The 12,577-nt window shown below is 34.5% G+C and overlaps 1 protein-coding gene across 1 annotated transcript in view; it reads left to right on the top strand.

Moving 5' to 3' along the window:
* LOC150087392 (dynactin subunit 1-like) overlaps window positions 1-12,577 on the top strand; it is a gene marked incomplete in the record, with an annotated part of 260,166 nt that overhangs the window by 218,967 nt on the left and 28,622 nt on the right. The window contains 5 exon segments of the mRNA XM_090372464.1: window positions 594-687; window positions 4,479-4,607; window positions 6,180-6,322; window positions 9,043-9,191; window positions 10,642-10,799. Coding sequence (XP_090228590.1) covers window positions 594-687; window positions 4,479-4,607; window positions 6,180-6,322; window positions 9,043-9,191; window positions 10,642-10,799 — 673 coding nt within the window.

Raw genomic sequence — 12,577 nt, 5'->3', positions numbered from 1 at the left:
TCAGTTGTTCATCCTGCCCATCACCAAATTGCAACAGGATTCATTGCAGCCTTAAAGCATATTGTAAAGGGCACAGGACTCATTAAACTGACAGTTGTTTTTGCTGTTCTGAGGCCCTAGTTGCAACCTCAAGGCTTTTTTTTTTGTCCCTCTGTTACCATTAGTATTGATATAATATATAACCATATTATTTATAATGAAGTGAAAGGTCTCTACAAACAGTAATACTGCTTATGCAAACTTAAGTGCCTGTACTGTTAAATGAATTGCTTTCAAAGAATTATTCTGCATAACATTGTTTTTAAACAATTTTAGGGATACCCTTAATTCATGCAGGCATCAGTAATCTTGGATCATTACTTCTGAGTGCAATAGAATCTAACTTTGAATACCTAATCACACCACTAACTAGTTTTGACTGTAGCTTATGCTTGTTATGACGTATCAATAAATCACTCTTTAATTAATGGTCATACAACAAAACAATAACATTTCTGGAGGAACAAAAATAGTTAGTTCTTAACTTCCTCCTGATAGGACCACTCCTCAGCCATGAAACTATTATATAAGTTTTCTATTTATTCTGATTTCAGACAGTCTTTAAGCACTGTGATGACTACAATCAACAAGATTTCAGTGGCATTGCAAGAAGGCGAGTATGACAGTGATAGCAAAGTAGTATCTAAGGTATGTTGCATTTAGTCAAATGTGCTGCTTTGTAATATTAATTTTGCTTGATTGAGCTCAGGAACTTTCACTGAAAGAAAACAAAATAAATGAAATAATGAATATTGCATGGAAAAAATCTTTACACTTTCAAAAATGTTCTGCTCCATGTTGCTTCCAACTATAACCTTAAATAATATGATGAGATACACTGAGTTGTCTTTGCATAGCAACACCTACCTAATACCTCATGAGGCCACCTTTTGCCTGTACACATCTTGGCATGGACTCCACAAGGTGTTGTAAGGTAAAACCTGTAGTAATACTACCCATGTGTTACACAATGTATGCAATAATCAGATCTTTTTCCAGTAGGTCCCAAACGTGCTCAATTGGGTTGGGATTCAGTGAGTTGGGCAGTCATAAGAAGATGGAGAATTCATTGCCGTGTTCCCAAAACTGGTCAGAAATCTACCAGGCCTTAATAGTGGCATGGTGCCTTGTCTTGCTGATAGACATTGGAGTTGTCTGGATACACTTTCATCATGATGGAGTGTACTTGGTTGGTGACAATAGAAAGATAGTTTCCCATTAAGCGATTGATTAATAGTAATCCAGGGAACCAGATTATGCCATCAACAGTGCATCCAGGTGCCATGGCCTCACGTTGCATTTCTCTAAATGCAAATACACCATCAGCATGATAGAGTTGGAAATGGGATTCGTCAGACCAGACAACAGATTTCGACGTCTGTGATCCAGTGTTGTTGCTGATGTGCCCATACAAAGTGCAATTTCTTGTGTCTTGCATCACACATGAATACCTGTGATGACTGCCATAGCCTATAATAAGCTAATGTTCAGGTGAATATTTGTCTTACTATTCCTATGTTGTACTGAGTGATTAGCTGGACCACTGTGCTGCATCACTGCTGTGTTACAAGATGAGACACATGACTCTCACCACAGGCATTGCCCACACATGGCTGTCAAACATGTAACACCACAGAATGGGAGTGCTTAACCATGTTGTCTGTTGTTAAGATACTGGCACCCATACATCTTGCCCCACAGTCAAAGACAGAAAGATCTCAGTGCCAATTCTCAAAAACTGATCACCATATGTGCAAACTACAATCTTATATCAGCTATTCCTCACTTTGAGTCTTCACCAGTGTCACAGTTCCTACACAAGGGGGATCTTGCTAATGCAAAGCTAACTCAGTGTATGTAGCAAATGAATCTATCCACAACAACCTAGACAAAATGATTTACCAATATCTCATCCCTCTGTGAGGTCAGCATGAAAGTGTCATATCTGAATGATACATTAATAGCCAGGTAAAATGGCTAGTATTAGTACTGGACCAATATGCAGCAACAGCCTTAAAAATAAATAAATAAATAAAAACTGTTTCTAGTTGTAACCCAAGCACCCACTTCTTTTATCTGTTTTTTATATATCCGCCTGATTTAAATTTATCTCACAATATCCAGTTTCCCAAGATTAAATGGAAGTTTGCTCCAGTAGTGCTTTGTTCTTTGATGAAAACCAATTCTCTAATCTGGAATTAATCTTTCTTAATTTAAATCTCTTCTTGTATGTATGTATGTTGCCTGAAAAAAAAAAAATAAATAAATAAATATATATATATACTCAGCATTTAGTTTTTTAATTAAACCCTTTTAGAACCTTGAATTCCACAATGAAATCACTGCATACAGTGAATTCCATTAAAGGAAGTCATGCATTAATAGATGCATGCATTCCAGTTATAAAAATTATAACTATTTGCACCCTAACTAATCTTGTTATTTTTTTACCCTTTTAAAGATTTCTTCTTTTTTTTATGGACACTCCAAGCACAAGAGGTATTAGACCCTATAGTACTTAGTACCATGCATGGGTTGAGAAGATACTTGACTGTCTACCCTTGTTTATAAATTTGATTCCCTCAATATTGTGAGCTGATACCTCAATCAAGTTACAGTGCATCTACGTGGTTGAGGTATTTGTGTATTTATTTATTTTGTTTGTGTATTTATCCTTTTAAAGCATTAAATACCGCAATCAAGTCAACACACTTAGTTCCAAACATTATAATACACAGAATTAAAGAAATTTGAGTCCATAACTAATCTTGTTGCCTTTCTCTGTACCCTTGTCAGCAGGACTACATCCTTCCTAAAATGAGGTTTTCAAACCTAAGTAATAGTCAGGATGTGGCCTAAGACTGTTATATGATATACCGAAAGAATTTGTCATGCTGTAGCAAGTTGTACTAAGCGGAAAGGCTTAAATCCATCTCTTCTGACCCACCCAACGATACTTTATGCATACAGTGAAATAAACAGCCATTTTTGTCCTAGCAGCTTCTCTTTGGACTGCTCAAAGAAATTTATATCAGACTATAATTATCCCTATGTTATCCTAAGCTTCTACTCAAATACAAGATTCTACATTTACTACTGTTACATTTCATTGGTAATCAATGGACACTGCTCTTCGTGGACTAATGTTATTAGTGGAGTCCCCCAGGGTTCAGTGTTGGGTCCATTGTTGTTTTCTGTATTCATTAATGATATTGATGATGATATATCAGGCTTAATGTCCAAGTTTGCAGACAATACGAAGGTCAGCAGGGTTGTTAATGACACTAATGACAGTACATTGCTGCAACAGGATCTAGAAAAGTTAAGCAGATGGGCTGAGATGGGCAACTGAAATTTAACATTGACAAATGTCAAGTACTGCATATGGGAAGCAGTAACCCCAGAATAACGAATCAACTGTGTGGTACTACACTGACAGTGGTAGAGAGTGAAAAGGACCTGGAGGTAATTGTGCAGTCAGATATGAAGTTTTCTGAGCAGTGCAGAAGGTCTGCAAGAGTAGCTCATGGTGTCTTGTCAATGATATACAGGAATTTTTCTAGCAAGGATAAGGAGGTGATTATCCCTTGTATACGGCAATGGTCTGGCCACACCTTGAGTACTGTATACAGGTCTGGAGGCCTCATTTTAAGAAGGATGTAGAGCTGTTGGAACAAGTACAGAGAAGGGGAAAAAGATTAGTTAATGGAACAAAGGGTTGCTCTTAAGTTTAGCAAATTACAGTGTCTGGAGACTAGGCACCTGCAAAGTGATCTGATTGAGGTGTATAAAGCCTTGAATGTTTTGAGCACGCATCTCAACAGTGGTAAAGGATACATTTCAGCCCATCTGAATAATTCATCTAAATCTTACTGAAATAGCACTGATGAGTATTTCAAGTCATCAATGACACAAGATTTGAAATATTCAAATTACATCAATGTCATTAATAAATGTCGCAAACAGTAAGGGACCAGAACCAATCCTTGTTGAATTTTGCTCATGACATACATCTATGAAGAACAATGGCCATTTATAATCACTGTCTTCTTCCACTTAGCCATCTCTTTATTTATGGTGTATCTTGCTGCTAATGTGACATCATTCCATTTATACAAAAGTCACTCATGAGAAATTTAGCCAAAGCAGTTAGATACAGCAATTTAATGAAATTGTACAAATCAGTAAAAACGCATTGAAATCGGATATTCCTGCTCAAATTCATTAAAATTCTTAAATTTTAATAGTTTAAACTGTAAGCTTCAATGTCCTTAAGCCTATTAATTTTTATGTAAATACAGTTGTATGCAAGCAGTTCCATTATGCAAAACAAATTTGCAAACCTAGCTTTTGCATTGTTATTACTTTGGCATAGAATAAATTTCTGAGATTATACAGCTCAATCAGCTTATATAGAATCTTTTCTTTATTTGGTTTAGCCTTTACCCCCTGTATACCTGCGTGCTCAGGCAGTGAAGGGTGAAGCTAAAGATCTGGAAAGTCTAAAGCTTAAGCTGGATGCTCGTGAAGCTGATGTCTTGGAATTGAAGAAAGCCCTAAAATTTAAAGTAAGTATTGAACACAGTCAAATATGTTATTATAATCTGAGCCTTCCCCAAATCTATTTTCTATCATCAATAAAGAATAATACTGGTTCCTTAACTATTTTTCAGCAGTGCATAAGTATATATCTATGATTTTTGTGTGTGGGCTCTTTTTAATTATTTATTTTGTGTGTGTATGTGTGTGTATTTAACTCTTTTAAAGCATTAAATACCTCAATCAAGTCAACATACCTAGTTTACAAACATTGTAATACACAATGTACAGCTACATATGCACATAGATCTATGTTTTGAAAGTTGCTTCAAACATTACATTTCCTTTAATGCTCATTTACCTATTGCCATCTCTTATCTGTTTCCAATTGTAGACAGTTTATAATGGATGGTAATGCAAAAACAGCTTTGAAAATTGGAGGAAACACACCCGTTCACCTCAGTTGTATGATTTTGGTTTAGAAAAGTCAAAATTCAAGGATTTCTGTGGAATTCCGGTCCAGAATTTGATAAAACCAAATCAAGTAATACATAAATAAATGTAGAAGATATTATTGCATCAAATAAATGACTGGTTTTATTTACAGATTTTTGTACAATTTTTTTTTTTTTTTTAAATCTCATATAATTTTTGACAAAGTTACTTTAAATGTTGGGGATTAATAAGAGCATATTAATCTTTTAAAACATTCATGTACAGAGTGTTTATTTAAAAAAACCCTCAAAATTCCACAAAAAATTCACTACTAGGGACCCATTTCGTGCAGAAAGCTTATTGCTGAGAGTTCTACGATAGAATAAAAAAATCTTGAGTCAACTTTACCTCAGCAATAAAGAGGAGAACAAATTCTCATGTAATATATGGAATAAGTTGTGAAATGATGAGAATTTATCAAAACTATCCATTCCAGTGCTACAACAGGGCAGGTGGGCAGTGGGGAGAAATATTTGATCCTTTAGCTATGGCAGATGCCATAAAAGAAACATTTTCAAAAGCATCCATAAAATCTTCCACAGAGATTCCAGGAATATAAAGACAGAGCTGAAAAATACAAATCTAAAATCGGCTAAACATAGTATAACTAAAATCAGCTGCACATAGTGTAGCTGATTTTAGTTATAGTAACTATTTTATTTCATTATATTTTGAAGTATTTTATATTTTAATAACAAATTATTTCTCGACTCCAAGAGCAAAGAAAATATCTCCTCGGTGGAGTGGGAGGGAGTGCACTTTATGATCATTCAGTTGTTTCTGACTGTTCGGATATGGTTAAATACCTGGGTTTTTTTTTTTTTTTTTTTGGTTTTTTTTAAGGATGTTCACAATTTTTAGGTAATTCCTGAAATCTGAATGCCAAAAAAGAAAAAAGTCGTTTCAAATATTCATAAATAAATCCAGTAATTGAAAAATAAATGCTCTAATTACCTCTAAGATATTCCTTTTCTAAGGTGCTATTCAATTGGCTACTGTTACTATTCGTTCTGCTTGCAATGAATTTTGTATTTATTTTAAATGATTTTACTCATTATAAAACATAAAAATTGATAATAAAATAAATGAATTTTGTTCTTTTCTAGAGTGAAGAACTTAGTGAGATGCATGTTCGCAAAGAAATGGCTGAAAAAAAATTAGAAGTAGCAACAAGGGACAGTGATGAACGTGTAGAACGCATTCAGAGGCAGCTGGATGAAACAAAAATGATGCTGAAAAAGAAAGAAAAGTAAGTAATATCGTATAATAAAAAATAGAAGTTCAATAATAAAGTTTGATAATTGCTAAATTACTGTAATATTTTTAAGTTTAATTCTTATGTTAATAATGGTTGCCACAAGGTCCACTTTGAAAACTTCTTCCAAGGATATCATGGCTCAGGTGGGTATGGTTGCGATTCATGTATGAATCATGAAATCATTGCTTGTGTAGACTGTGGCATGTATTCCAAGGTCCATCTAGTAGGTAATCCTAGTTCAACCAATTTTCTTTTTCTTTTTTTTTTTCCTTCTGACTATAAGGAGTGTATTGATCTCACATTAAAACTTGGTGTATTAGTAGATGAAATTAAATTACTAAAGAAATGTGTGGATAGAACTCCACTATCAATCATCTGGTATGTCTTGAATAGAGGGTGATTCAGACCCCAGAGCAGAATTATTAAGTGCATACTGCTCTGGTTCAAGAGGATTTATTTTTATTGGGAAAATTTTCATAATAACATGCCATCCCCTCCAGAACCCTTAAATTCTCCTCGATGATATTGGCAAATTTACAGGGAAACTGCTAGTTGGTGTGGGGAGAGACAGGAAGGATGATATGGTCAAAGTAACACTTACAAAAGTTGATATGCCAAGAGTAATGATATTTCAGACAAATGGGAAACTAATTCCAGGGAAATCAACTAAATAAGAGGTCTGTGTCTATGGTAATGTGCCAAGAAGTGCAATAAGATTAGTTAGAAGGTGCCTCCGTAGCCAGGTGAGAAGGAGTAGCAGTGCGTAGCACACGCTTCTTGATTAGACCGGGGTTCGAGCCCGTCACCACCAAATATGGAGGATGCGGAAAGGTCAGAGAATGACCACCGCATACCCCCAGAGCAATATGGCCTTAGTTGCTAATGCTCCTAAAAACCAAAATAACAACAACAACAGCAATAAGATTAGTAACTGGCACCAAAGGATACACAAGATCTGTTTTCTGTTAGCCACCTGTCAGCAGTTGTGCTGTTTTGGCTTATAAAAGCCAAATTTCTATGGAATTCAGATCCCAAAGTTGATCAAATTGAATAAGTGATACATAAATAGATATGGAAGAGTATTACACTTAAATGAAGCAATGAGAGTTTTCAGTTTGTTTTTTTTTTTTTAAGATGTAATTTGATTTGATTTTTGAAATAATTTCACTCAATATTGGACAACAAAATCAAAATAAGAAAAAAATTACTTAAAAGCTTTTTTACATTGAAAGTTTTCCTTTTTATGTATTTTTAAAATTTCATGAATAAACTCACCCACAGAGTGGAAAATTTAGTTTAGGAGCCCCAGACATGATCAGGAATGTCACTCTACAAAAGATTAACCATAGCCACATTTTACTTGAAACTTATTTAATGAAGCTCGTGCTAGTTTAAAATATCACAGTAGTGAGTTTACTTCTATTTCTTCACATTGTCTAATATCATCCAATTTATTTTACTTTGTAACACTTCTCATATTATGCATCATTAACCTATTTTATGTTTAAAAAAGATCCCCTTCCTCCCCCAGATTAAGGCCAGGAGATAAGATTTCACATTGAATTCATAAACTTAACCTACCTCTTATTCAAAGTTAATTTTAAAAGTTAATGACCTACCAAAAGAAAGAAAGAATTAACACTCTGGAAACAAATCAGTTTACATCTGACATAGTCACACACTTGATGCAATATTCCCTCATCTTTTCTACACTCTCTTGTTTTGCCTTGCCCTCTAGCCACTCCCCAATTGCATGAATAACAAATGTCCAAAAAGTAACACTCTTTCAAATATTTTGTCAATACACACGGCAGGTAGTAATTCAAGAGGACCCTAACTGGTAAATATGGCAGGTGTGACATAATTTAATAAATCATTGTGTTCATGGTTAGTTGAAACTTTTAACTGCACGTGTTGTCATGGATAGAAAGAGGATTCCTTTGGAGAGTTTCCCCATGGGCCTGATTTTGAAATTTCAGTAGAAAATAAGAATAATATTCACCCATTATGGATTAATCCTTTTGAAAGAAACAGAGTTAAAGGCAATCAAAAATGCTGATGCCTTCCCCTTTGGGAGCTGATAGTGCACTTAGAAAAATCTTGGCAGGGGGATCCTTCCTGATGCCACTCCACAAACTGCTCTTTAGTTTGCCAGCATGCCGATGCTCATGCATAAAATTGTTTCATTGAACGGATTATCCATGCCCTATTAACACTGTCCATGTTGTCATTTATATTTAAACCTTTTGGCACTTAATGAAAATTTTTTTCTTGTTCATTTCTTTTGAAAATACAAAGGATATGTTTATATGCCATTGCTATATATGGTAATCATTGAGTAATGTCTTCATCATATCCTCTTGGATTTGTTTTCCAGACAATCCTGTCAAGTAAAGGTATTTCATTACTGCACAGCCCTCTTCTTTTGTGAAATTATTGATTTTTTGGTAGACATTACTTTTTTAAACCAAAAAATAATATTTAAAGTTTTACTCTAAAAATTAAGTTACTTGCATATAAATTTTTGTAATTTGATATTATCATACTTATTTTGTATTCAAATAATAAAATACATGGTAGGCCAGAAACTTTTAAAATACCCACCTTAGTTTATAATTGACTGTGCTAGTAGTTTGGGTATGAATTCTCTGTGCAAGTAGAACAGTAAAATGAAACATTGTGTGAAAATAGTTTTCTTTTGAAATTTCTAGAGAATTTGAAGAAACATTAGACCACCTTCAGGCAGATATTGATGCACTGGAAACTGAACGAGGAGAACTAAAAGACAAATTGAAAATGCTGTCAAAGAAAGCACTTTTAGAAGGGCTCTCCAAGACTTCAGGATATGTTCATGGATTAGGTATTTATTTAATTTTTGTAAAGAAGTCCGTACAGAATAAGCGATATTCTTCTAAGTGGTAAAACGTATTTCTGGCATAATCAGAAGGAAAAAGTAAATATAAGTTATATAATGCAAATGAAAGCCAAGTTTGAAATATTTTACAATAATAAAATTTCCAACAAAAATAACAAATTACTTATAAATTTAAATTCCCAAAAAAATTAAAATATATCAAGACATATTATGCATGGAATCATCACATTTTTAATGCCAATTTTCAACCTGAAAACAGAAGTGTGACAATTATACAGCGAAAATTTTCACTGTGTGTCATGCCTGGTATCCCCCTCCCTCCCCATTAAACTAAATTAAAACAAACATTTTTATGGGCAGTTTATCACTTCCCTCACAAGTGACAAGATAGCAAATAGCGCAATGATCCTCAGTCTTTATGTTGAAGGAACCACATTATCATTTTGATGTTCATCAATGTACCACATAGAACAAAATGTGTTTAACTAAATTCTCAAATATTCTGTAATAACAGAATTTTTATTTCTGGCATACAATTGATATAATTAAATGATATAAATAGTTGAACTTTTCATTTGTGATACTTGTCTGTTGTATAACTCACTTCAAATTCAGATTTTCATTTTACACTGATTTGTTTCATTTAATTAATGAAGAAGCATGTTCACAGATGTACTTTGAAACAAACTGCATAAACTGCTGCTTTCTAATATAGGTTAGAATATTTATCCTGTGGGGAGAGGTATGGGTTTGAGTGCCAGCATAGAACGGAGGAATTTCTTAAGGCCTCTTCAGTTGGGACTGTAGTTAGCCAATCTCAGTAGATGTAGGGGTCCCCCCCTGTGAATTATTAGTTTGGGTCACATTTTTTTCACTTCATACAGCATGCAAGCAGGCCCATGAACACACACCAGTATAGACATAATACACAATAATTCAACATGATATTAAGTTGTTGATCTACCTAAAAATCATCAACAAAAACTGTGGGGGACACAAATATTTAGCGAATCCTCTTTGAATTTTACTTTAAGCTCACGACTACAATGAAGGTTGATTAGCTGGAAGTGTAAATTTGATAGAACATTTTTTTCCACATGAACTGTTCATTGTATTTATTAGAGTGCATATGAAGGGACCGGCCCTAAAAAGCACTAAAAGCTGGAGAGTATTATTAGCCAGACCCCCACAGCACATGATGGATCATGGGATGAGAAGAAAAGACTGTTAAAAGCAGGATAGCATTATAAATGGGAATTATAAAGAGTTTACTATACAAGGAAGCTGCATAGTAAGTTCAGGGTTGTGCGTTGCATGACTGCTCCAAAAGATAACAAATTTTAGTAGTCTTAGAAATTTCTCAAGGTAAGTCTTCAGATTTTATTCTTACAAATTTGTAAGTATAGCTTTTGTTTACTATTATTTTCCTTTTTAGTATCATCTCCTACTAGTCCTACTCTTACTGGAACTGCTTCTACAGGAAATGCTACTGTAAGGGATTCTCCGTTATTAGTAAGGCAAATGCAGGACCTCCGATTAGCTCTAAGCCATGTAAAAGATGAAAATCTTCGATTGCAAGCTGAACGTATGCAGGCAAGTTTAATTGTGCAAAGTTAAAGAATTACTTGTATTAGCATCTGGTTAAAATCTTATGTATGTTAAATTTTTCTAAAAATGTAATTTTCCCAAAAATGTGAAGACTATTCTATGATGACTATGAGAGTGTGTGACCTTTGAGATGATACTGTAAACAACATATATATATATATATATATTATTTTTTATTATTTTTTTTTGTATCAGTAGTAAGTAAGCAAATGATACAAGATAGCTAGCTTATACAACATCAGCCAAAAAAAAAAATTATTCCTCTTTAAATTTATTCAGGCTCTTCACTTCCACAACATCATATGAAAGTTTGTTACAACGATAATTATTCTTTGGCCAAAAGAAAATATTTTCTCATCTATCCTGCAGCCATCCCATTTTCAATTTATGTCCCCTTATGTGCATTATCCAAGAAAGAGTAGGGATGCCATCAGCATTTAGTTTACGCAACACATTTAAAACCTTACACACATATGAGGTCTATCTCCCCTCACTGGATCCTAGTTTCCAGATGCTGCAATTGGAATGGAAATCTTTCTCAGTAAGAGTACTCTATTCTCTATTGTGTACTTTAAGATGCAATCTAACATTGCCTTATACAATGGGATAATCATCACCTTTTCCCTGCTGGCAAAGTTCCTGTATATCACTGACAGAACCTTCCCCCCCCCCCACACACACACGAGCTATCATAGCAGCCTGGCTAAACTGGTAATTGAACTTCGTGTCAGACTACAATTACATCTAGTTCTTTTCCATTACCTTGAGTTTGGTATCACCCAAGTGACATTATTCAGGGATTATTTCTCCCCAAGTGCATTTATCAAAGTTAAACTCAACTGCTGCTTTGTAGACCATCTTCCTAATTTATACAGTTCTTGTTAAGTAGCAAACCCTTATTACTGTCATTTATCACTCTGCCCTTGTTTGCATCATCAGTAAACTTACTCTACTGTAGACAGTCAAAGAGCAGACATGTTTTAAGTTGGAAGTATTTCTGCTAAATTAAATTTTTGGTAGCTTAATTTTAACTTCACTAGTGGATAAAGTTTTGGTAACAGTTCAATTTCTATAATATACTGTAAATTTAAATTTTGACCTTAAAATTTTTTTAAGTTCAGATTTTACCTAAATAATAGTTGTTAGGAGATCCATTTTCAGTACATCATCCGAGGAAATCGTGGCTCACGAAAATGCCTTTTAGGGATATTTCCAGTGTGAGTCATGAGTTTGTCACTTGTATAGTCTGTGGCATTATCGTGGAGCAGGTGCACACCATTTGACAGCTTTTAATGTCTTTTTCTTTTATAGCAGTGAGGTTGGAATCATCACAGTACAGCCATTTTGAGGGATATTTCCGGCGTGAGTCATGAGTTTGTCACGTATAGTCTGTGGCATATATTTTATGTGGCATTATCGTGGAGCAGGTGCACACCATTTGACAGCTTTTTACGTCTTTTTCTTTTATAGCAGTGAGGTTGGAATAATCTTCATCACAGTACAGCCGTTTTGAAGGTAATCTGTTAGTATTACACCATGCTATCCTAAAAAACTGACAGCATCACCTTGCCAGCACTTGGATGTGTCTTTGCCTTTGGGGGGGTGGGGTTAATGATTCTGCATGCTTCCATTATTTTGACATTTGTTTAGTTTCAAGATCGTAGTGATGCATCCAAGTTTCATCCATCTTTACTAGCTGGGTAAAAAAAACCTTGCTTTTCCTGGCACACCGACAACATTTCATGTGCACATTGTGCCCTTTG

Source organism: Mastigoproctus giganteus, chromosome 4, assembly GCF_048544385.1.
Source record: "Mastigoproctus giganteus isolate SK-2022 chromosome 4, ASM4854438v1, whole genome shotgun sequence".
Classification (NCBI taxonomy): Eukaryota; Metazoa; Arthropoda; class Arachnida; order Uropygi; family Thelyphonidae; genus Mastigoproctus; species Mastigoproctus giganteus.
Note: the sequence above shows the minus strand (reverse complement) of the source record. Positions and strands in the feature narration are given on the sequence as shown.